Here is a 27,116-nt window from a genome sequence, read left to right on the forward strand (position 1 = left end):
CTGAATGGTTAAAGGGCATAGCTGAAACCACCAACATTAAACTTCACATTTGACTTCAACTATATAGCCAAGTGTCTGGCCCTTCAAAAAGCTGCACTCTGAGAAATGGGCATATGCAAGGAAACAATCTTCTCTCCACTAATGACTTCCACTGAACTTTATTGGACAAGACGGGGAAAAGGAACTGGAAACTTTGGTGATGGAGAGGTGGGGGGGAGAAATACTGTAACGTGCTAGAAAACAAGCAATAAGCCCCACACCAAAAAGGAACTACTACAAAATGCTGGGTTGTTAGCTTATGCCATTGAATTGTCTGACTAACCTTTCTCTGCCCTGTTACTGAGTCACCCTATCACAAAGATAGATCTTGTAACATCCGTGTGCCCCCACAGAGAAAACACCAGACTTGGGCACTAGGGCTCACTCATTGTTTGGCTCCTGGCCTTTTGGCCTGGGTAAGACATCTCAGCAGCACTGCAGATTCCATCATTTTGCAACTCACAGATTAGAAAAGTGCTTTGAGAGATATGGATGATGAACACTGCATCAAAGCCACCATTATTGACATATTAATACTTCTGAAATAAATTGCACACAAAAAATTGCGTGATAACTGTCATCAGCTAAATGACTACATCATAGAAAAAAGTATTAGAAAATGAGGATATTCATGAGCAGCCAGCTTCTGGTCCTCAAATCTCAGGCTGCTTTTTGCTCTTCTGTGCCATTTCTAAAACCCATGTAGCTTATAATTTCTGAAAGCCAGGAAAAGAAAAAAACTTAGGTATTTAACCATGAGGACTTTGTACTACAGCTTGAACTAGCAATGGACACCATGAATTTATACAAGTATCTCAATTGCACTGAAAAGCAGGGCAGTGTTTTGCTTGAAAGACACAGCTGATCGTCATACAGAGCTGACCACTGCATACTCTGAAATAGGTTTTCAAAATTTACTAAAGCGCCATCACCATATGGTAGGTAATGCCACCTTATACTTGAAACATGATTAATCTGAGGCAAAGAACAAGAAGCTTTATCCACATAAAAGAACAATACAGTAATTAATGAAACACTGGTCAGTTTCTGAACTGGACACTAATGCTCACTCTGAGAGAACTGAAAATGCTACCCATGTATAGAGCAAGTCTTTTAGCGTTTTAGCCAGACTATATGACAAGGAAGGAAAAAAAGCCCCACCAACTCACCATTTCATTATTTGATTATCACAATCATGCAGATTTTGGTGGTTTTTTTTTTAAAGTAATTATGAACTAACTTACCATATCCCAAGTATTACAGCAAGCTCCTCTGCACACAAATCAGGTAGCTGGTACTGGTCAGCATCTGCTAACTTTATCTCATTGAGCACTGTATCATCATTTAAATCATAATTCTGTTAAAGGAGAAAAATTTATTTTAAAATATAAACAGTTGCAGAGAAATGTATGCCTTCAAAACACAAAAAAATATAGACTTTCTTAAAAAAGGTTAATACAAACATCAGAAAATGTTACAATGGAAAGTAATTTACTATAATTATGACAGAATAACTGATTAAGCCAGTAGCATGAAGTACCATCCAAACCACTTGTGCTACAAGCATACGGGTTGCAATTCAGGAGGAACAGCATTCAGAGCAACTTTAAGGTTACCTGAATAATAAGGCTTTAATAAGGGCTGAAGAGGATTTTCCTTTTCAAACTTTAGCTCATGGTATTATCAACAATTTCTTCCTCTATTTTATATTTATATATATTTAGATAAACACACACATACTGACAAACTGAAACAGATTAATGTTAAATTATTTCTTAACATGCAGGTTTTCAGGCTAGTGACTATGGACCTCTGGGAATGTACAGATTTCTTTTTAAGTATCAGCAAAATGCAACTAAATAGAACATGCCTTTTGCCAGTACAGTTAAATTCCTTACACAGGGAAGTGGTGGTGGCGTTTTTTGTTTCATTTTGTTTTAAAGGAGTTCTGCAAATTAAAGAAACACTGATTGAAAAAACCCCACTGAGCCAGCACCTCCAGATGCTTTGTCGCTGGTAAAGGCAAGAAAGGGTATTATGAAAAGGTTTTCTCCTGGACAGGTACTTGTGACTTTCCTTCAGATTTCCTCTGGAACAAATTATTTTTGTTCAGGTGTATTCAGTTTAACTTTTACAAACAAGTATGCTACCTGAAGTTCATTGTCTGTCATTTAACTTAAAGAAGAAAGTAATAACCTGTGGCTGAAAAGTATAAATTACTATGTTTGTAGAATTTGTGTTTGTTCAGAAAGAACAAAGATTCCTTTGACTGTGAGCAAGCGGGAGGTAGTTGTAACACTATTTCTCCTTCACTTGAAAAAAAACCCCAAACAAAACCAAAAACTCAGTCCTTAAACCAATTATTGCACTACTGGTTTTTAGTAACCAGTAGTAATTTGTATAATCTATTAAAATCATAAAATAGATTTATATTAACAGTTTTTAGAACTTCCTATTTATTTCCCTTCTTGTAGCTGTTTCCAATTAATATCTTCCATTGACAATGTCAAAATGAGGGTCCACAGAAGAACAAAAAGCAAACAGGAATGCTTCCAAGTGGGTTATCTGTATTCATCACCAGTATTTTATCACTATATAAATGAAACTAACTTGTCATTTGACAGAGAATGTGAAGAAAGTAAGTTTATTTTATTTTAATGGGATAAGGAAGATATTCCCACTCTTAAAGGCACATTTAATACCATTTATTCTCTTGCTACATTAGCATATATAAGGATAGCGGATATAAGGATTATCTACCACAATTAAAATTATTTTAGAACCGAACCCTATGCTAGTATAATGATACCACTTCATAATTTACAATTTAATTTATAAGGCAATTAGTTAAAAGCTTCCAGATTCTGGTCTACATAATCTTTAAAATCTAGCTTGTCTAAACAGTACTAATTGCTTTAACTTCACTATAAATATTGATCAACTGAACTGTACTGCAACTGTATGCTAGAGTTTTAAATTATGACTTTCATTCCAAGATTTAAAATTAAATTCTTCATCTCCCCAAAACATAAAAGCACTTCTGAATTTTTTTTAAACTAATCAAACTATTTTAACATACCACTTCATATCAAGAGTCCTTATGCATCACCTCAAGCCTGAGGTTTTCATTTCACACAAACTGGTCTGTGAGCAAAGCTTTGAATTTACCATCTCAAATGCATATTTTGAAATGCAAATAGTTTTCCTCCTAGTGCTATCTGAGATAACATAATTGCTCAGCACCAGAGGGAAGCAGGAAGCACTTGACCAGAAATAGCCCAGCTACAGTCCAACAATCAATCACATTCCTATATTGGTTGTATATTTAGTGAAAACAAATTACTGAACCCTTAATTGCAAAATAACCTATTCAGTCATCTTATTGAACAATAATAGAGGGAGAACTTCAAGACCATAGAAATAAGCACTCCAAAACAGGAGATGAAAATTAGGTGTGACGAGTCTCAACTTGGCCTTTATACATATTGGCAAAGTTTAAAATTCTCTTAGGAAATTTTCCACTCATCCAGGACAATTCCTGTCTTTTCCTTTATCTGCAAGTGGCAGATGTAAAATAAGAACACTGGAGAGGGGAAGAAAATTTCCCTGTAATAATTCTGCAGCATGATCTTTTAGCTTTCCATTTGCATATGTTAGGTCTGTGGAGATTTTCAGCACCCCTCAAGACGTAGCTTCTATACATTTGCCATGAATAGTCTTTAAAAATACACACGATACATCAAGCATCTGCCCTAAACTTAGAGAGAGATGCAATGATGTTGTTGGCAGTTTTTGGAAGATGGAGAATATGATTAACTCCAATTTTACCTAAAGAGCTTCAAGATACACCCAAGGCTGGCAAATTTGATACAAGATCTGGCAAAAGAAACACTAGGACTCATTGTTAAAGCTAACATTGACAAATTACATTAATAAGTTGTACTTTGATACTACGTTATCAATAAAGACATGATAGAAAAAGGTGAAAAAACCCAAAACCTTTAATTGGTAATTAAACACACACACGAACTGGAGAGTCTGCTTAGTCAAGCCTGGTCTAATATCTGTGGCAGAACACTCAGACACGATGTTCATGAAAGGCTGAACTTGAAATATCTCAGGTTTTCCTCCAAGCAGCACATGGTTTACTAATATTATATTCTAGAGTTTCTGACACACACAAAATGTAGAAATAACGGGTTCTGATTTTTTTATGTCTTTTCAGAAGTGGACTGTGGGAACAGAAAGCCTAGCTTTCCTTGATAGGCAGCCCAAGTAACTTATGACAGAATTATGTGACACAGTTGCTCAGACTTGCACAAAATTCACTTCTCTCCCTGTAGCAAAAACCTCTCAAGGCCTTTCTAGCATCACATTTTTACTTTTCAGAAAGAGCAGATATGCTTACTTTCTCTAGCATTATTTTCATGATATATTCAGTAAATTTTTAATAGGAAAGTGTGGATGACATAAGCATGACTAATTTTTAAAGGTTTCAAATACCCTGATTTTCTTTATCAAACTCTCTGCTAGACTTACTTCAGCAGCTTTGAGTCTGTTCACTAAAAGGACATATTAGTATTTTATTAGCAAGGATAATACATTTCATTCCAGGTTATACCTACAGTTTAAAACAGTGCTGCTATTTTTATTGAAAAGATATAATTACTTTATGCCAAACCAAAGTCATTATCAGATAAAGACTACAAAGGCAAATTCTGCAGAAAGCTGTGAATAACTGGAAGAAAGTTATACAATATCCCATTATGGAGTGAGAACAATGCATCCTATCACTTAGTTCTCGGTAAGTCTATAACTATAACTAAGTCTGACGCTCATGAAGTGGCCTTCCCCAAGCTCTCACTACCCTTATATGGGTTGCTATACATAGTTCTATCATAAGCACAAGTTGTGACATACATACAGTCAATCTCTTTTCATCAAATCAAATACAACCCTAAGGACATACTAATGGACAAACAACAAAAGCTAGGATAGTCTCCCACGATATTTTTGCAATCAGTTTAGAAATAGAGAAGTATTGTCAATTTTTTTGCTTTAGATTCCTGCTTGACTTGGAAATCTGCAAGGTATAACCTTTGATTACAAAAGCTTTCCAACCTGAAGAATAAATCTTGGACCATAAAGCCTCAATTTTTCCTCTGACTTTTTTAGCAAGTTCAAATAACTTTAAATCCTAAGCAGAACTTCTCCACATGAAGGAAAAAGGCCATCCCAAAACAATTCAGTGATTGTTTAGCAATTTATAATTGAAGTCATCATGCACAGCCTTAAGATCTGTAGGGACAAGTCATATAATTCATGCCCGTAGGAATACCTAGACTAATTTCCTATCTTCACAGTGTTACTAAACATGTCTGTCAGTCCTTAGTTATCTGCATTTCTGTGATGCCTTGCAGGCTACTTTGAAAATTTGTCTCCCACCTGTTTTCCTAACTCCATCATTTTTAGTCACCAGAAATTAATACATGAACTGTAGAAGATCATATTTGCAAACATGCTTTTATTGGAGTAGCCACATCTGTCTTTCATGGTTTACCCCATGTCCTTTAATATTAAGGAAAGGACTGTCCCACATATTTTACAAAGACTTTCAGAAATCCTAAGTTTCTCCTAGGCACTACAAATTTTTCCCTTGCAGACACCCAAGAAAAGCTTCAGAAGACTTTCATTTTAAGAAATTAAAGCCATTCTTCTCAAATACATACCATTGTTAAGTTTTCTAAAGGTGTTGGAGCCGGACTTAGTTCACTGTGAGGAAGGAGGAATTCATCTGGTCTTTGGACATCCAAAATAAGCTGAGCAACATATTTTTCCTGATATCGTGTTCTCTTTCCCAAAGCACCTACAGAGAATTAATGTTTATATTAATGAACGCTAAAACCCAGTAATCCTGTCACATACTAGAAAATTGGTCACAAAAATGTAAAATAAAGAGAGAAACACATTGAGAATTAACCTATGAAATTTAGCTTGGTTTAACTCTGCTTGATCTCTTTGCAATGAACTATACGTGCTCTCACTGCTAGCTATGACCAAAAAAAAAAACCATATTACAAATATACAAACACAGGTAGATAGGTCTTGCAAAGCCACTTAGAAGTAAATTCCCCATAACACATCATATTGTCTCTTAAAAACTCACAGGCATCAAGTTTAATCAGTTCCCTACTTATTCCCTAATAATAAATCACACACAATTGTTCAATTTGCCTGCTAAAAGTTAATGACAACATGGAGACATTCAGGCACATGAAAACCCTATAATATCTTAGAAGGCCATAATTTTAAGTATTTCAAATCTTCATTTGAAGACTTAGCTCTATGAAGAAGCATCACAGACATGACATTACCATAACACCTCATATAAGATGCTGTAAAAGTAACATGGGAGATGGTGAAACAGCAAACCAATGAAGGCTGTCTACTGCATTAATCAATATTCAGAATGCACAATGTGAAATTCCTCTCAGTGCTCTTTCTTCAGTTTCAGGGTGAAAAGAAAATCACATCTATTCTTCCTCTGTCAGCAACCTATTTGAAAGCTGCAATCAGAGAGATCATGGAGCAATTTCAGGATAGTAACTTAAAATAACAGAATCCTAACTAGAACTAAAATGTCCCTAAAAATTACTCTATAAAATTTGAAGGTTTGCTTGCTTATTATTACTATGATACAACACTCAGATAATGTGAACTGTGAAAGTCAAATAACAGAAATGGAGAACTGAATGTTGATCCACTGTTACTTTTGCAGGGCCAATCAAGATCAAGTTCTAAATTTCATTATAATTTTGAAAATTTTGCAGGACAAAATCCTCGAGGTAAAGACGATTGACTGTTCATGTGACAAAGGCCTGAGGATGGGGCCATTGTCAGTAAGAATCACCTGGCACAGGCACTGAAACAGTAGTCACTGCTTTTTCTTCCTGGAGGCGGAAGGAGAACAGTAGGGAAGCCAGAAATTAAACTGATTTCTCCTTTTCTGCCACTTACCCCTTTTTAATGGAAAGAGTTTATGAAGAAGTGAAAAAAGTTCTAAAAATATCCCCTTAAAATTGCAAGGCACACTGCGGAGAAGAGGGCGACACATGGAGAGAAATAGTGGGTAATGATTCATACTATTTTTATGTGGTAGCACTCAGTTCTCGATTTTATTAATGCTTGAAAATCATTATGCTGCAATTCACTTACTATTATGTCTTGCTGCTTAAACAACTGAATAAAACACTTGCAAAATTATGCTGGTTACCAATAACTTTATCTGCTACCACCCAGAAACTATGATTTGTTTATGCTCTGAGATGGACACATCCCCCATCCCATTTTCTAAGCAAAGAATTCCGTGTTATTACAAACATAATCATTTTTGTTTGGAAAACATATATCCCGCGTTTAAGCTGGGGGAAAAATTTGCTTGCTTTAATACCACCATATGTCTCACAGAAGAGAGGGAGTCCACACAGAGACTTTACTTTCTGTTCCATATTAAAAATTCCCAGGGATGCATTACTGGGCATGAAAACAACAAGCAGACAATATGCAGATCTGAGAGTTCAGCATTATTAATCCTCCAGATCTGTTGATGTTAAATTTATTTTGGATTACCACCCTTCATTTTAGTAAATTTGTATGCAAGAAGAACCACAGTTATCTTTTTTACTGGAAATTGTTCTATGGAGTTATTGATGGTTGTGACTCATTGTGAGGGACATAAGGATGCTTTTTAATAAGTGATGAATATAGCACAGACCTGGATTAATGGACTTAAAGCAGACAAGCCAAAAAAAAGTATAATTTATTCACACATTTCTAAAATAACTTTGGAAAGTACTGGTTCTAAATTCTCTCTTTAAGAACAGCATACATTTCCATGCCACAATAAAATGTTCAACTAGTAAGGATTACAAACATTACAGAATAAAAGCCTCTTGAAATCCTTCCCTAAAAAGGAAATACCTTCCAAAAGCCTTAAAAATGTCTTTGCTAGAGGTTGAATTTTTACATTAAAGCAAAGTCTTTTTTGATGATGTAACATTCTTTTCTTTTAGCTCAAACATGCATGTCAAATGACTATGTCTAGAATGCCAACAATTCCCACATGTTCAGTTCATTTGCCTTTAGGTTAGACATCCTTCATAACTTTTCTAGTAGATTTATGGAGATAAACCACAGAACTTTTAGGAGTTTCACAACATTTTTCCAAGAGACTGTATCACCACAGCCTCTCTCTGGGACTAGCATAACCTCTTAGTAAAGTAATCAAAAATACAAATAATTCTATTGCATCCAAACTTTTCTTTTTTCCTTTCCAAACAAGAGGGTTTTTCCTTTGTTAGATTTAAGGAAATCATTCATTGAAAATCTAAAGATCTCCTTTAAAGGAAAAAAAATCCAACATGCAGCTGTAAGTTGAGGAATATCAGTGAATAGCCACTTGCTACTTTGATTTTACTTGTTCTTAGTTAAATTTTTATAGCTTGAGTATCACCACAGGCACTGATATTTTTAATAAAAGAAAAAATTAGGATAATTTTAAACAAAACTACCTTGTAATATTGAGTTTGCGGTCCATGCCACACATGGAACACATCACACATACAGTACATGTTGCGTGTAGGAAAAAAGCATAGGATCAACTTAAGTGGATGGAATTCCTTCCAGTAAATATAGGGAAATTACTCCTACACTTTAAGCAGATACCATTGAATATAATCAACTCACAGCTACACAAAAACATTATGCCACAAGACTTTCACTACAGATTTTTCAAAGTAAACCCTTAAAGCCTTTGAAGAAATGAGCACTGAGTTCCACAAAAGTTGTTTGCTTTTGTGGTTCTTGGGTGGGGCTTTTTTTTTGTGGGGGGTGGGGTTTTTTTGTTCATTTGGGGTTTTTTTTTAATTAAAATATGGTTATGGTTTGAGGAACCTACAACAATTTCTTGTCATTGAGACAATTATTCTCTCACTCAATGACCCCCCCTCACCCGGGAAGGGGAACGGGGGAAAAACAAGGAAACCTGAGGGCTGAAATGTAAACAGATTTAATAGAATGAGACTGCATAATTAACATTAATAACACTAAAGAACCAATTTTGATCCCAATACCAATATAAAATATGCAGCGATTAAACTCAGCCAGTAGGAAGCTGTGCACTCCCAGCAGTGGACAGCAACATGAGTCCTATGGCTTCGGGAGGAAGGGAAGGGCTCAGGGTTTTGGCACCAGGGCAAGGAGTTCTCAGGATTGTTGTCATCAAGGAAGAGAGAGAACTCAACAGTAAACTTTCTAATTTATATTGAATGTGCCGTTCGTAGTATGAAATAATTCTGTTGACCAGCTGGGGTCAAGTGTCCAGGTCTCGCTCCTCCTCATGCCAGGACCTGACTAACTGGTAAACACCGAGACCTTGAAAGCCACACACCATGGTTGGTTATACAGAAAATATTTTCACAAATTCAGACACTAGAGTCTTCTAAAAGTACAGTTTTCCCAAGCATTAGAAGAGACTTTACTGCAAAGTAAAAATACTGAAAGAGAAATCAGTCTTGTGTCACTCAAACTAAGACAAATATTAAACTGACTCAGGAGATAAGTAGCTCCAATCTGAATATAAAGGAACAGTTAGCCTTGGGACATATAGTGGGGTAACAGGTAAGGAGGCTGCAAGTTTCAGTTCCTTAGTGCTTTCCACTAAGTCTATAGGGAAAAAACCCTATATAAATGTTTTTGCATTTCAACTCAGGCACAATCGAAAGTTCTCCCACAGAAAAGGTGGGCATTTTATGTCATTTTGACTACCTAGCAGAACCTGGACCAAACAGGCCCATATCAATGCATGTAATTTTAACTGAAGTTGCAAGTGCAGCAATCTGATCTGCCTGACTCCAAATGACAGGTTCTGAAATGATAATTATAAAGCCTCCATAGTGATTGAATCCTTGATAGTTCCGTTCATCAGAAATTTGACTTTTCTACTTATTTCTTGTGATAACAACAGTCCCAGAAGTGACTTTTAAATGCTACTTACATGGAGTAGGTCTAGGCTAGTGGCATAAAAGGTGAAAGACTGCATCAAATCATGAAGCAGACTTCTTTAATGCTGTCTCCAAATATACATACAAAAACTTGCTCATTATGACACCAACTAACTAGTTTCAGGGGTCCCATAACAGACAACTAGACCTGAAATTTGATATGAAACATGAGAAGGAAGAATTGTAATAGCAAAGCCACTCGGAAACCCACATTAGGGATGATATTGTAACTGGATGGAATATTTGGCTTCCCTTTTCCAAGCAATGCTAATTCTTAGAAGACAAGTAAGTTCTACTTGTTAAAAGTCATGATTTTTTGCTTTGGATGTGTAAAAAAAACCCCAACAAGCTGCAGGTTAGTTTGGTCCAATCAACCATCCTCATACGCTGTACAAGTAAGACTTACCTGTAAGATTAATCTGGAGCTTTGTTATGTCTTTAGCTGTATTGAAACATTGTTTAGCTTTTTTATACTCGTAGTAATACAAAAAAGTATAGGCACACTCAAGATGGAACTGAACTGCTAAGTGCCAGCTTTCACCACCTGCAAACAACGTTTCTGCTTCTGTCACTGCAAATTAAGAAAAAGAAAAGGTATCAGGATGCAGTCCAGGAGAACGGTACTTTACAAACACATAATGTGAAATTCCTCTCAGTGCTCTTTCTTCAGTTTCAGGGTGAAAAGAAAATCACATCTATTCTTCCTCTGTCAGCAACCTATTTGAAAGCTGCAATCAGAGAGATCATGGAGCAATTTCAGGATAGTAACTTAAAATAACAGAATCCTAACTAGAACTAAAATGTCCCTAAAAATTACTCTATAAAATTTGAAGGTTTGCTTGCTTATTATTACTATGATACAACACTCAGATAATGTGAACTGTGAAAGTCAAATAACAGAAATGGAGAACTGAATGTTGATCCACTGTTACTTTTGCAGGGCCAATCAAGATCAAGTTCTAAATTTCATTATAATTTTGAAAATTTTGCAGGACAAAATCCTCGAGGTAAAGACGATTGACTGTTCATGTGACAAAGGCCTGAGGATGGGGCCATTGTCAGTAAGAATCACCTGGCACAGGCACTGAAACAGTAGTCACTGCTTTTTCTTCCTGGAGGCGGAAGGAGAACAGTAGGGAAGCCAGAAATTAAACTGATTTCTCCTTTTCTGCCACTTACCCCTTTTTAATGGAAAGAGTTTATGAAGAAGTGAAAAAAGTTCTAAAAATATCCCCTTAAAATTGCAAGGCACACTGCGGAGAAGAGGGCGACACATGGAGAGAAATAGTGGGTAATGATTCATACTATTTTTATGTGGTAGCACTCAGTTCTCGATTTTATTAATGCTTGAAAATCATTATGCTGCAATTCACTTACTATTATGTCTTGCTGCTTAAACAACTGAATAAAACACTTGCAAAATTATGCTGGTTACCAATAACTTTATCTGCTACCACCCAGAAACTATGATTTGTTTATGCTCTGAGATGGACACATCCCCCATCCCATTTTCTAAGCAAAGAATTCCGTGTTATTACAAACATAATCATTTTTGTTTGGAAAACATATATCCCGCGTTTAAGCTGGGGGAAAAATTTGCTTGCTTTAATACCACCATATGTCTCACAGAAGAGAGGGAGTCCACACAGAGACTTTACTTTCTGTTCCATATTAAAAATTCCCAGGGATGCATTACTGGGCATGAAAACAACAAGCAGACAATATGCAGATCTGAGAGTTCAGCATTATTAATCCTCCAGATCTGTTGATGTTAAATTTATTTTGGATTACCACCCTTCATTTTAGTAAATTTGTATGCAAGAAGAACCACAGTTATCTTTTTTACTGGAAATTGTTCTATGGAGTTATTGATGGTTGTGACTCATTGTGAGGGACATAAGGATGCTTTTTAATAAGTGATGAATATAGCACAGACCTGGATTAATGGACTTAAAGCAGACAAGCCAAAAAAAAGTATAATTTATTCACACATTTCTAAAATAACTTTGGAAAGTACTGGTTCTAAATTCTCTCTTTAAGAACAGCATACATTTCCATGCCACAATAAAATGTTCAACTAGTAAGGATTACAAACATTACAGAATAAAAGCCTCTTGAAATCCTTCCCTAAAAAGGAAATACCTTCCAAAAGCCTTAAAAATGTCTTTGCTAGAGGTTGAATTTTTACATTAAAGCAAAGTCTTTTTTGATGATGTAACATTCTTTTCTTTTAGCTCAAACATGCATGTCAAATGACTATGTCTAGAATGCCAACAATTCCCACATGTTCAGTTCATTTGCCTTTAGGTTAGACATCCTTCATAACTTTTCTAGTAGATTTATGGAGATAAACCACAGAACTTTTAGGAGTTTCACAACATTTTTCCAAGAGACTGTATCACCACAGCCTCTCTCTGGGACTAGCATAACCTCTTAGTAAAGTAATCAAAAATACAAATAATTCTATTGCATCCAAACTTTTCTTTTTTCCTTTCCAAACAAGAGGGTTTTTCCTTTGTTAGATTTAAGGAAATCATTCATTGAAAATCTAAAGATCTCCTTTAAAGGAAAAAAAATCCAACATGCAGCTGTAAGTTGAGGAATATCAGTGAATAGCCACTTGCTACTTTGATTTTACTTGTTCTTAGTTAAATTTTTATAGCTTGAGTATCACCACAGGCACTGATATTTTTAATAAAAGAAAAAATTAGGATAATTTTAAACAAAACTACCTTGTAATATTGAGTTTGCGGTCCATGCCACACATGGAACACATCACACATACAGTACATGTTGCGTGTAGGAAAAAAGCATAGGATCAACTTAAGTGGATGGAATTCCTTCCAGTAAATATAGGGAAATTACTCCTACACTTTAAGCAGATACCATTGAATATAATCAACTCACAGCTACACAAAAACATTATGCCACAAGACTTTCACTACAGATTTTTCAAAGTAAACCCTTAAAGCCTTTGAAGAAATGAGCACTGAGTTCCACAAAAGTTGTTTGCTTTTGTGGTTCTTGGGTGGGGCTTTTTTTTTGTGGGGGGTGGGGTTTTTTTGTTCATTTGGGGTTTTTTTTTAATTAAAATATGGTTATGGTTTGAGGAACCTACAACAATTTCTTGTCATTGAGACAATTATTCTCTCACTCAATGACCCCCCCTCACCCGGGAAGGGGAACGGGGGAAAAACAAGGAAACCTGAGGGCTGAAATGTAAACAGATTTAATAGAATGAGACTGCATAATTAACATTAATAACACTAAAGAACCAATTTTGATCCCAATACCAATATAAAATATGCAGCGATTAAACTCAGCCAGTAGGAAGCTGTGCACTCCCAGCAGTGGACAGCAACATGAGTCCTATGGCTTCGGGAGGAAGGGAAGGGCTCAGGGTTTTGGCACCAGGGCAAGGAGTTCTCAGGATTGTTGTCATCAAGGAAGAGAGAGAACTCAACAGTAAACTTTCTAATTTATATTGAATGTGCCGTTCGTAGTATGAAATAATTCTGTTGACCAGCTGGGGTCAAGTGTCCAGGTCTCGCTCCTCCTCATGCCAGGACCTGACTAACTGGTAAACACCGAGACCTTGAAAGCCACACACCATGGTTGGTTATACAGAAAATATTTTCACAAATTCAGACACTAGAGTCTTCTAAAAGTACAGTTTTCCCAAGCATTAGAAGAGACTTTACTGCAAAGTAAAAATACTGAAAGAGAAATCAGTCTTGTGTCACTCAAACTAAGACAAATATTAAACTGACTCAGGAGATAAGTAGCTCCAATCTGAATATAAAGGAACAGTTAGCCTTGGGACATATAGTGGGGTAACAGGTAAGGAGGCTGCAAGTTTCAGTTCCTTAGTGCTTTCCACTAAGTCTATAGGGAAAAAACCCTATATAAATGTTTTTGCATTTCAACTCAGGCACAATCGAAAGTTCTCCCACAGAAAAGGTGGGCATTTTATGTCATTTTGACTACCTAGCAGAACCTGGACCAAACAGGCCCATATCAATGCATGTAATTTTAACTGAAGTTGCAAGTGCAGCAATCTGATCTGCCTGACTCCAAATGACAGGTTCTGAAATGATAATTATAAAGCCTCCATAGTGATTGAATCCTTGATAGTTCCGTTCATCAGAAATTTGACTTTTCTACTTATTTCTTGTGATAACAACAGTCCCAGAAGTGACTTTTAAATGCTACTTACATGGAGTAGGTCTAGGCTAGTGGCATAAAAGGTGAAAGACTGCATCAAATCATGAAGCAGACTTCTTTAATGCTGTCTCCAAATATACATACAAAAACTTGCTCATTATGACACCAACTAACTAGTTTCAGGGGTCCCATAACAGACAACTAGACCTGAAATTTGATATGAAACATGAGAAGGAAGAATTGTAATAGCAAAGCCACTCGGAAACCCACATTAGGGATGATATTGTAACTGGATGGAATATTTGGCTTCCCTTTTCCAAGCAATGCTAATTCTTAGAAGACAAGTAAGTTCTACTTGTTAAAAGTCATGATTTTTTGCTTTGGATGTGTAAAAAAAACCCCAACAAGCTGCAGGTTAGTTTGGTCCAATCAACCATCCTCATACGCTGTACAAGTAAGACTTACCTGTAAGATTAATCTGGAGCTTTGTTATGTCTTTAGCTGTATTGAAACATTGTTTAGCTTTTTTATACTCGTAGTAATACAAAAAAGTATAGGCACACTCAAGATGGAACTGAACTGCTAAGTGCCAGCTTTCACCACCTGCAAACAACGTTTCTGCTTCTGTCACTGCAAATTAAGAAAAAGAAAAGGTATCAGGATGCAGTCCAGGAGAACGGTACTTTACAAACACATTTAAAATACCAAGAGAAACAGTTTGTTATGCTTAAAGCAAACCTGCTGTTCTTTACACCTCTACACATTTAAAAATCCACAGTCAGCGTACAAAAGACATGCACTATCTGAAGCATTTTTCAAGTTTTATATCTAAGGATTACAATAAGAACAAACAAGTTTGTTCACTTATATTTTACAGCAAAGCTGAATTGGCATATATTATTTTTGCAGAAAATAAACAACTCTAATTGTCTTGGACCTGCTAAAGAATATAGGAACTCGGAATACTGAGGTAATATACCCCCCTAAAGCTGTGGGCTTAAAATGAGAACATTTCACCAGCAGACTGAGCCTTGAATGAGGACTTAGGACTCTTTAGTGAGTTTTTGTTTGTTTGGGTTTTGTTTGTATTGGGGGTGGTTTTTTGTTGTTTTGTGGTGGGTTTTTTTGGTGTTGTGAGTTTCTTTATAACTACTGATTTGCTGAGTGATAAAAATCACATTCTCCATCTGAACAGGAGAAAATACCTTCGTAAATAAATCTGAAATCTTTAGGGAAGAAGACATGATATTTTTTTCATCCAGCACAAAAGCATTTGTATTTCTTACATATCTGAATTCTATCAAAATACAGTAAATGACGAAAGAATATTCTTGCATAGTAAAATACAGACAATTAAGTTGAAAACAATTCATGTGAATTAGTCTTAAACAGAATTTTTTTTAAAATTTTTTTTTGCTTTGGGCTTTATGTCTTTATTTTGCCAGAAAATATTTACACAGAGTTCTTTAAAAGCTCACAGCATCACAGTACCTAAAAAGACTGGTACCCAAGATTAACACAGATGTATTAGTAATGGTTGCCTAAGTTTTCAAATACGCTTTATTAAGATTAGTAAAAGGTCTTACTATATGAAAAACTAATATTATCAAGGATTTTCTAAACATTTCTCTCTGACTTCTGAATTTAGAAATTGGCTCTAGCCAGAACAGATTCTATTGTTTTAAATTTAGACCTTTTTTTTTTTTGAGTACTTGTTAATCCTCAAAATTTTTCCATTAATATAAAAAGCTGCTAAGTCTGAACATATTTATACACAGCTTTTTTAATTCAGTAAATAAGAATTTGCATGGATAAATCCTGCCTAGTAACAACTTATTTCAAAGTCTAAATTTAGATATTTTGTTTAATGAAAGCAAATTAGTAATTTAAAAATAGAACTTCAATGGTTTTCAATTATAGTAGGATAGAGAATGCAGCGGGTTACAACTTAATCCCTAAAAAAAACCCTAAAGAGAATACAACTTTTAAGAACAAAGTATGTGTGATTTCATCCCCTCTTGTAACACAAAACCTATTTCAAATACATTACTTCAAAATTAAGAAAATTAGCTGAATTTTAACCTCACGTTTACCTTAAGTACACTCTTGATCAAGAAAAAATCTGAGCTTTTAAGGCTTTTGTCTATATTTATCATTAAGCATGATCTCTTTTTAAAGAAGAGAATAAAGCCCACAGCCCATAAAACATCTGCCTTTCTAACAAAAGCCATCTTTTTTGTAAAAAGAGTGGAAAAAAGAAATTTCAGTAAATGATTTGGGACATCTGCCATCTTTACCTGCTTTTCAAACTCTATACATATACAATGCCACTTTGATGGTTTCCCAAAGGACAGAAATCCTATTTACATGAGGAAAAAATAAAATTATCTATAAGTTATTATTAAAAACACTCAAAAACACAGTGAGGGTTTTATACAAATGCAAAAATACATTTGCATTGAGGCTTCAGCATAGTTTCAGCCACTAAATCCTGAAGGCTCTTCAAGATACTGAATGCTCATGTACACACATGGAAACTGCACAACAATGCAAGCTTCCAAAGGAATGATTTTGGTTCAATTTCAAAGAACAAAAAACCAACAGATTTTAGTCTATAATCATACACGACTTCGTGATTTTCCATAGCTAACAAGTTTCAATGATCTGAATGTAAAATTACTTGTACTAGAGCCATATATACTGCTATAACAAACTAAAGTGATACATTGAGCAGCTTTCTAACTAGTCTCTACCTAAATACCATTTACTTAGTGCTAATCCTCAAACTTGGTAAGTTCAGGCATTTGAGACTTTGAGGACCTTTGTGAGAAGCTTCACATCATTACTAGTACTGGTGTAGCTGCGCGGAAGCACTGATGTCCCAAACTGAAGACATCCCTCTGGCATCCCGTGCTGTGGTTGTCACCGGGCCAAATGGATGGGAAACCACACTGAGCCCTCTTGGTTTTGCACAACATTTGCTTCGGAACAGCAGGGAATCACTGCAGCTCTCTTCTCGTCAGGTGGTGATGTTGACCTTACTCTTGAAAACAATGTATTTTAAATAGAAAAGATAATTTCTCCTGAGTTTGAAAGTCTTTTTCTCTAGCAATTAAGACAAAGTTTTCCGGTCAGGTTTTTGATACAGAACAAGCAAGGGGGGCGGGTTTCAAGCCCTAATCAAAGACTATTTAAAAGTTCTATTAGGTAATTATTTTATGGAACATGAAGGTACTAGTTTGAAATACCAGATGGCTTTAATTAGAAAGTAAATAAACCGTTAGAGGCAGCATGCAGCAACAACTGTCTGAAAGACTCACTAAAGATTCAAGTGTACTTTACATCATCTTCTCCAAAAACCATATCCAGGAGTTTCAAAACAGGACACTGAAAATACACATTTTAGTACTTAGTATCTGTGCATATGCAGCACCATCCTCTACACAGGTCAGGGCTGCACAAACTACTCTAACTAGTATAATCTAATTAATTTTATGATTACTTCTCTTTCAGTTTTGTCCCAAGCTTTTAGGTATTTCCAAGAGGAAAAAGTAACAGTCACATAAACGTGCTACAGATTTTATCTACTTAAGGGAACCCAAAAGTGCTTTCATATGCTCTACATTCTCCAAAGTTAATAAGATAAAACAATTCTGTCAAACAAGAATTGTAATACTTTAATAGAACTGCAAGACCACTGGCATCTAAATATCTTTGATGCTGGGCATCTATGGAACACATACTCAGAACAACAACAACAAAAAATTACTTAGACACGAGCAGAAGACTATTAACAGATTCTAAGCTTTAAAACAAACATAATTACAATCCTATCTCCCTAACCTTCCCTACCTGAATGAAGCACACCAGCACCACTTACTTCATAATATAAAATGTCAAAATATAAAACATTTTTAGGTAAATATTTAGAAAATATACATTCTAGAAGTACTGTACAACCTGACACACAAATATCCATGCCTTACTACATTAAAACTAAGCAACAACAACTTTGCCTCAAAAAGTTTACCCTTAACTGTCAAACTAAACAAAATAACCCTCTCTGAAACAGTTAACCACCACTATGCAACTCTGGTTTTAAAATGGCTATGATAAGTTAGTCCAAGATTAACTTTTACAATGTATCTTGGAAGTCACATTTAAGGAATTTTTTATTTTCAGTACAAGCATTTAAACAGGCTAAACTTGTAAGATTAACCCACTACAATGACAAAATCCATTTTTGAAGTAAAACTCAATTTAATTTAATTTGGAAATTAAAAATGCAACTTAGATTTCATTGTTTGCACCTGGTAAGTCCAACCCTCATCCCCAGTCCTTAGCCTATAAATTAATACGTCAACAGATTTATCATGACGTGCTTAAATTACACCTGTCAATTACTTTCTAATATATGCATCAAATCGGCAACAATTCAAGCTAAGAACTAGAATTTTTAAAGTTACAGGCTAAAGAATAAGTAGAATTTAATCTTGAGATTCCCATACATGTGCAAGATAATTTTAGAAGCTAGTTCAAAATTCTCTAATCAAGTATAAAAAAGAAGAAATACAGAATTCATAGTTTACATCAGTTGCAACAAACCTCTTCCACTTCAGTCATTTTACCATCCAGTAAGAGCATAAAGTCAGATGTTTCTTCACTGCAGAGGACCCAATAAAATCCTCTGCTCAATTTCATTATTGCACTAACATTTTTGTTAAGTGCATTTTTTGAAGTTCTTCAAGGACCAAAACCCACTTCATATTTTGCACGTTCTGATTCCAGTGGTTCAGATCAAAAATGTTCCATTAAGGTGTGGTAGGAGAAAGGAGATTTGAAACTTTGGCAGTTAAGGTTGCCTTCTTTGTCAAAATAAAACATACATGACAACTCATCTCTAAATGCAATAGAAAAATTTTTATATGTAATTGGTTGGAAATTTCAGGTTTGTGAAATTAAATGAAGAATCCTTAGCTAACTGGTGAGGGGCTTCCCTCCTTTTTCCAGCTTTATCAGTCATTGTAGCGAGTAATATAAACAGTCTATATAAGAGTTTATTCCTCCTAGAAAAAAACTCAAGTTATATAATTACGTTTGACATTTTAACTTTTACATTACGCTTCTGTAAACATAAATATATATATATTACATCATTTAGTTCCAATGTCATCTATTTTGCCTACATAAAATGCAGAGAGGTAACAAATCTCAAAACTTAAGTGGGGATAGAGAAAAAAAAGGAAAAAAGAAGTTCATCCCCCATGAAGACACAGAAGAACAAGGACATTCCCTTTTCAAACCCAGATGAGCTCAGTTAAATAAGGAATGATAGCTTTACGGAATGGCTTCAAGTGAGCTTGTTATAAGCTAACAGTGCTAAGCATGGGGAAAGAAAAATTTTGTTTACAATCACATATTTTCTTCTTCATCTTAGATGTCAGAAAATAGCATGTGCCACACAAGTCCATGTCAATTTCAGTGAATTCTGTTCCCTCTCTACTCTCTGTAGTTACATAAGCATCTGCTAAACATCATGCTGTGAGAGTTGTGTCTATAAATTCCGGTCCCCCATGATGTCTTAAAACTGATGTTGCAGGCCAATAAACCAAGTAATTAGAAACGTACCTTGTTTTATACAGGTCTGGGCAAGAGCAAATAGCTCAGGTGATCTCTCCTCTAATAATTGCTGGTGAATATTCACACATCTTAGAGTCCACCAAGATAAAGTCTGAAAGAAAATATGGATACTTCAAATTAATAACAAGTATAGATCCTTTTTAAAAAAAGAAAAAAGATAAACGGCTTTAAAAAATATATTTTGTAACTGATTCTAAATTCTAAAAGATGTAAGCCACCCAAAGTAGCTGTTTTATATAAAAAGTGAGCACTAACCTAGCATAAAGACTAACATATTCAACAGCTCTACAGTGCTCTAAGAGTTTGATGGGCTTTTTCTCTGTCAATTTAACTAGCTACTCTTTGAACCCTGCAAATCTTTAGGACCCCAGTCTGTTAAGAAACTCTGTAAAGAGAAGATAAAATAAATACTTGTTGTGTGAGCTTATTTCTGAGCAGCCACTTGCTACTTTGTTTTCATATCTCCTAATTCTTGTAACAGACAAAGACCAAAAAAAAAAAAGCACCATTTCTTACTTATCTTCATGTCACATTTATGATTTTAATAGACAGCCATGATCTCACTCTTCAGTAATCTTTTCAGCCTGAAAAGTATGGAAGCCATTCAGTATTTCTGGTCATCCAGTGTTGCCCTTTTATGCATTTTTTTCCTGTTCTGTTTAACCCTTTTTTTATTTCCTCAGGTGGTGGTAGAAAGGAGATTGAGAGATGTGGAAGAGGACCAGAACTACTCATGAGTACACCTTGCAATCACAATTGAAGTACTAATGTTTGTAGGTGGAATTTCAGAAGGGCAAATGCTAAGTAATCGTTCTTTAGTAGAGCCGAATCACAGCTCAGGAAATAGAGAAGCTGTGTGCACAAAACCTAAGTTCTCAGCATATCTCGTCCCTCTCTAGCTGCGCTAGGTAGAAATGCATGGAAAAGCTAACTGATAAGTATAATTTTAAGAATAGAATATTATGTTAAGATTATCATCTGTGAATGTAGGCCATACCTTTACACAGGCTGAGATGATTACCAGTTATTCTGCTACTGTTACCACGCCAGTCATTGATTGCTTCTGAGAGGCACCTATCTTCTGAACCTTTTATACAGGTGTGCTCACATCAGACTGACCTAAGGGCTGTACAGTATTCAAGCACAAACATCTAAACCTATCAGCTGTAGTTGACTCTAATGTCCCTAGAAAGGAACCATCAAAAAGAATAATAGCATCTATTTCAAAAAGCAAAGAGAGATGACTTTTGATATCAAGCTGAACAGAGTGAAAGCACACAAACAGACATTGTGAAGAAGGTCAAATCCCAACATTTTGTCATTTATTTAGAAACCTAAAGGCAATTTAAATAAAAGTTTCAAATTAATTCAGTTTAGCTTTACATAATGAATGATTGATTTTCCCACAGAACTGAGGAACCAGCTTAACAATACAATTTCCTGAGGCCTGATGCTTGCCACTCAGAAAAATCAGAGAAATCATAGTTATAAAGTTTCAGGTACAGCAGCTGAGCTCTGTAGAATATCTTATCAGCAATGTTAGCTTTTTGGGAGCCAAATTAGGAATTTTTGGACAATATTTAAGTATTTAATTATCCACGTACAATAGCATCTTTTAATAAAACAGGGCTTTATTAATGCTTTAGATATTATATTTTGGAATATTTTACTCTGTTTTAGATTTATTTGCACTAATCTTAAAGAAGCAAAAGTATTGAGTGACTTCCTTTGAATCAAGCTGAAACAAGACAGAATACCAAGCTTTAATTGCTATATTGATCTGTTGATGAAAGTAGTTTTTTCATTTCCCTTTGAACTACTATCCAAACCTGATGTAGGCACAAGTAACTGAACCTCCACTGGGTAGGAGGCGGCACCCAATTATGTCAGTATGAGGGGAGGCAGCAAGGGAATTCTCTGTATCAGGTACATTTTCTGCTTCCCTGACTGACCCAATTGCTGAAATTCAACAGCACTCATGTGTGCATAACAGGGAAAATGATGGAAGAGCTTGGCTTCCAGAAATGCAGAACAGCCAACATCTCCCACAAAGTTTAATTCATCACTCATACAAAGACCCAGCTGGGAATGGATGTTGTCAGCCAAGCATAAAGAGGGACCATGTGGCATTTTGATCTCCAGCCAAATTCTGTTCAACTGGAATGCAATAAAGAGAAGTTGCTGCTCTTAAAATTCCCCCAGTTCTAGTGAGTCCTCCTACCAGCCAGCCTGCTGCTAAACTACAAAGGAGGCAGAGACAAAAACCCTCTCAAGAAGAGTTTCCTCATATATTCTTGCTTTTAATGTACAAGCCTCCACACGAATGCCTGCAGAAGAGGCAGATGACAGTGACAAACAAAAGAGAGGACTGGTGGTTAACGGTATTCCAAAGCTTGTTAAAAAGGACACAGTATATGTATGCTGCATTATAGGGCATTTCTCCTCACCCCCCTCAAATAACGTCACGAAGTATATGTCTTTTTAAAATGTTCCTTCCTAGCAAATTTTCTATTTTTTTCCAGGTAACAAAGGCATCTTTCTTCTTTTTGAGGAAGACAGTGAGAAAACAGCTTATCTTTAAGAAAAAGATACTTGTGTTTAATTGTAATCACTTTGTCTGAACAGTCTATTAGAGGGAAAAACCTCAGAGCCACAGAAAAAGGAATGGAAGTAATTCTGATTCAATGAGATATTAAGAAAAGAATGAGAGCACCAACTAATGAGTAGCTGGAAGTCATAATCATTAGTCACATGTTTCTCACCTGAAGGGATGCAAGTTTGTGTCTTGAATTCACAAGGATTATCCTGGCTATAAGCAGCAAAATAGGATGAGAAGTCAGGGTATAGACTGATTCACCGTCTAGAACCAGCGTCTTCAACATAGCTGCATGCAGGTTTTTTGGCTGAAAGAAGAATGGAAAAAAAAAAAAAAGACAACTTTCAGGAAACTTACACAAGTTTATAAACAAATCATGTAACACAGAATTAGGAAAATAACTACTCATGTATTTAAGGAAAAAATCTTCTGAAAACATTAAAAAAAAATAAATAAACATCTCTTGGAAAAAAAAAAAAAAGACAACTTTCAGGAAACTTACACAAGTTTATAAACAAATCATGTAACACAGAATTAGGAAAATAACTACTCATGTATTTAAGGAAAAAATCTTCTGAAAACATTAAAAAAAAATAAATAAACATCTCTTGGACTCTCAACATTTTACCAAATCATGGTGAATTCTGCCTTGTTTCTTCCTGTCCTGATACACTGTATCAACATGATCTGAAAGATACTGACTTCCTCCCACCTGAAATACCTCTGTCCCATCAACACTATCCCCAAACACATTCCAGTAATATACTTCTTCCCATGATCTAAGGGTAAAAGCTTCTGGTAAGTCCACGTCATTCAATTTGTAATCATAGCAATAAAATAATTTGTCAATGAAATTAATCCTACAACACTCAAATACACTCGATATTCCTCCAGTGATGTAAAGTGTGTTTTCTTCTTTCCCCAAAGGGACCTTTCTTTTGGAATGGCATCAGGGCAGCAGTATTGGAGCTATTCTTCCCTTTGCCCAATAAATAAAAACCTCTCCCTGGTTTAGATGCTTTCCTGTATGACGTTCCCTATGGTAATTCTTTCCTTAATGGGCTTGAGGTAGCTCTCCAGGGAATCTGTCTCTCAGTGGTGACTGTCATCTGACAGTCACCTATTCTTCTCTCCCTTTCAATGCAATGAAAGCATTCAAGCAGTTTATCTTCAGGCTCAGGGAGATGTCAGTTCATCAGTTTATTCCTGGTTCTCATATGGCAGGTTTCCTTCGCAAACTAAAAGAAGTTGGTACGAAAAGAGCAAGAAAAGGGAACGGAAAAGAAAGAGGAGAAGGTTAAATGACAGCCTGCACTGAAGTAATTTGCCTTAAAAAGATTCTTATTCTGTCTACACAACCAGGATAGAAGTTACTTGAATCACATTTCAGCTTTTTAGAATAAACGAATAATTTAATTCCAAGTTATTTGAAACTCTTTTCAATACCTTTACCAGCGGGTTACATTGAAGACAAAAGCTGTTAAACCACATTATTGCCCAAACTTCAGGCTTTTTTCTGATTTGCTTAGGTTTGTCAGTTATTTATCTCGCATTAACATTGAAAATACTTTTACTTTATAGACTCTGACTCAGGACTTTAAATTATTTACTCAAAGTGGAATTCTTGCATGACATCACTGCAGTTGTTTCAATCCCACCATGGAAAACAAAGTTTATAGTAGCCTGACAAACCACTTGAGAATAAAGGAAAGAAATTGCCAAGAGGAAGTATATCAAATCCCTCCCACCTCTAGAGATTCAGAAAGGAACAGCTTTACCAACATCTCTATTTCGAGATGAATCTTCATTTTTAAAATACACACACACACACAGTAGGGCACAATGCAATTTTCAGTTTAACATAAACTTTTAACATAAACTGCAGTTTTTTGATTCTTTCCATAATCAAAGTAGAGCACACTTAAAATACTCAGTGGCAAAGTAAAGAACTATAAGCTTTGTTACAGAACCATTTTCTAAACCAGCCTCGCTATGCTATAGCAAACTACCCTTGTTCAAGCACTGTAGAAGCCAATTAATCTCAAATTTATGACACATGAACTTGAAAGTCCTTTCACTGGAGCCCTCAGTCCAGCTAATGTAACATTACAAGGAAATGTAACAAGGGAGGGATGGTATCTCACAGCCGTGACAATAAGCCAACAAGTCTCAGAGCCAAGAACTGCTATATTCTATTTTAACAAACCCATACTCTTTTCCTTGAAGCAAATCCCATACAGGAAAGCAGACATCCTTTTCTTTTAGCTGAGAAAGCCGAAACCAACATTCATTCTTCTAGCTTCTGCTCCAAGATCACATTATCACTGCAGATTCTAGCAACAGAATTTACTGCCCTAAGGTAGTCCCTAAGAACAGCTACATATAAGAGGTAGACATCTAAGCTTTTACAGCTTTAAGGGCTGAAAAGAGGAATCAAGTCCACAATGTTATGATTTGAGAAAACCCGTAACAATTTATTGTTGTTTACACAATTACTCTATCACCCGATGACCCCTCCCCACCTGGAAAGGGGAATCAGGGAACACAAAGAAACATGAAGGCTGAAATAAAAATAGATTTAATAGGATAAGACAAAATAATTAACAATAATGCTAAAGAACCAGTATTAATCCCAATACTGATATAAGATATAGAATAATTATACTCAGCCAATTCTATCAGCAGGAAGCACTCCCAGCAGGGCACAGCAAATGTGGGACACTGAGAACGCTGCAGCTTTGGGAGGAAGGGAAGGGCTCAGGGGTCCAGCACTGGGACAAGAAGTTCTTTGGATCACCGCCATCAAGGGAGAGAGAACTACGCAGCAAAAATTTCTAATTTATATTGAATGTGACGTTCATGGTGTGAAATAATCCTGTTGGCCAGCCCGAGTCAAATACCCAGGCCTTGCTTCTCCTTGTCCCTGCACCTGGCAAGGCTCGAAAACACTAAGACCTTGAATCCCACGTAGCCTGGCTGGCTATAAAGTAAATATTTTCCCAAATTCAGACATTAAAGTCTTCTAAAAGTGCAGTTTTCCCCAGCATTAGAATAAAAGTTAGTCCTGTGTCACTCAACCCAGAACACACAAAAATCCCTAAAACATTAGGTAAAGGTAAAAAGAAATTTTGAGCTTGTCTTCTTGTGTTTAAACACTGAAATATTGAAAGTGTCGAACCTATCTCGTGAAGTTTTTGAGCTATATATCTCAAAATGGCCACAAGCCAAGACTTGCTAACACAATGTTCCTGATCTGGGTTAGACAGTGGAGTCTTTCTGTTCTTCACCAGCCTTGCCAGGAAGAATCTTCTTAAAGATTACTTTATGATTATGTGCTGAGAAATCCCTGAGGGAATCATCCAGTTTCTGCTGGGCACGTAGGTGGTTTCGTTCAACCACCTCTGGGCTAAATACAGACAAATGAAGCTCAGTTCACTCTAAATACATTTTTTTTAATCTCTGAAACACAGCTAACTATGTATTCAACTTCCAAACAGTAACTTAATGGCTACTGTTAAGTAACTACTACTAAAGCCCTAAATCAACTGCAAGCTGGACAGTACTCTATTTCAGTTTTCACAGTATTTCCAAAGTATCTCCCAGCACAACTGTTACCACCTGAGTAATGATGATGATAACCAGAAAAAAAGCTTCTGCCGTTCATGTTCAATTGCTACGAGAACAGAGAGTATGAGAATTTTAGTTTAGGAGCTTCATGTTCTTTTCTTCCTAATGACAGTGACTAAAGGCAAAGCGAGCATTTGTTATGCTTTTAATTTTGTGTCAGGAATTGTTCTGAGCTGGTCTTCCTAACATGTCATCAGCTCTTTCTCAGTCTTAGGGATCCTTCCCCTAAATCTTAAAAATCTAAATGCAGACATACAGAGAGGTAGAAAAAGCCAGACTAAAGGCTTGGGAAGACTTGATTAAAAAAATGGATGGGGGAGAAACAAACAAACTATCAAGCAGGGAATCTGTCCATATGTGGCTACTAAGCCTTATATACTGGGGCTTCCCAGATTTTAGCAACTGAACAACACTTTCTTATTTACCAAAGCTAAGGTGGTGTATCTTCCAGAATAATGGAGGATGTAGAGAGCTTGCCAGCCAAAGATTTGGTCCTTTGGAACAGAATTCATTCTTTATTCTAGACTTTAAGGCATGGAAAAACAGGTTTTGTTTGTAATTGCTTCTCTCCTCAACTTTCTGCAAAGGAGATAAATTACAGTGGAGGCTGTCTCCAGTTTCACAATCCAAACCAGCAACAGGTAAGCCATGCAGAGCTGAGTTGCGGACTGAAGATGATAAAGGTGAGGTAGCATAAGCAAGTCTCCCCTGAGCGTGCTACATGTAGAAGTACTTAGTTATGAATGCTCTTGTTCACACTCCCTATGAGGGTGACTTTGCTCCATTTTTAAGGGTTTATTTTCCAAGTACCTGCATGGCAAGACTGCAGGCTATGTTAGCAGATTATCTCTGCTTACAAGACTCTGCCTCCATATTCAGCCTTTATCATCCATCCTTATATTTCCCACAAGAGGGAGAAAGTTGCAAAATCTTCAAAGCCTATATGTTGCTGATCACTGGTATTCAAACAGCATATTAGTCAGACCAAA

General features: G+C 35.9%; 1 protein-coding gene across 1 annotated transcript in view; it reads right to left on the reverse strand.

Annotated features, from left to right (window-relative positions):
• The window catches only part of TTC27 (tetratricopeptide repeat domain 27), a 136,507-nt gene that overhangs the window by 96,816 nt on the left and 12,575 nt on the right, over positions 1-27,116 (reverse strand). The window contains exons 4-8 of the mRNA XM_014950399.1: positions 22,667-22,807; positions 19,893-19,995; positions 14,730-14,894; positions 5,769-5,905; positions 1,284-1,396 (exon numbers count right to left, since the gene is read on the reverse strand). Of these exons, the coding sequence (XP_014805885.1) occupies positions 1,284-1,396; positions 5,769-5,905; positions 14,730-14,894; positions 19,893-19,995; positions 22,667-22,807 (659 nt within the window). The remainder of the gene's footprint in view (positions 1-1,283; positions 1,397-5,768; positions 5,906-14,729; positions 14,895-19,892; positions 19,996-22,666; positions 22,808-27,116) is intronic.

The sequence above is a fragment of the Calidris pugnax genome, unplaced genomic scaffold, assembly GCF_001431845.1.
Source record: "Calidris pugnax isolate Ruff unplaced genomic scaffold, ASM143184v1 scaffold24, whole genome shotgun sequence".
Taxonomy (NCBI): Eukaryota; Metazoa; Chordata; class Aves; order Charadriiformes; family Scolopacidae; genus Calidris; species Calidris pugnax.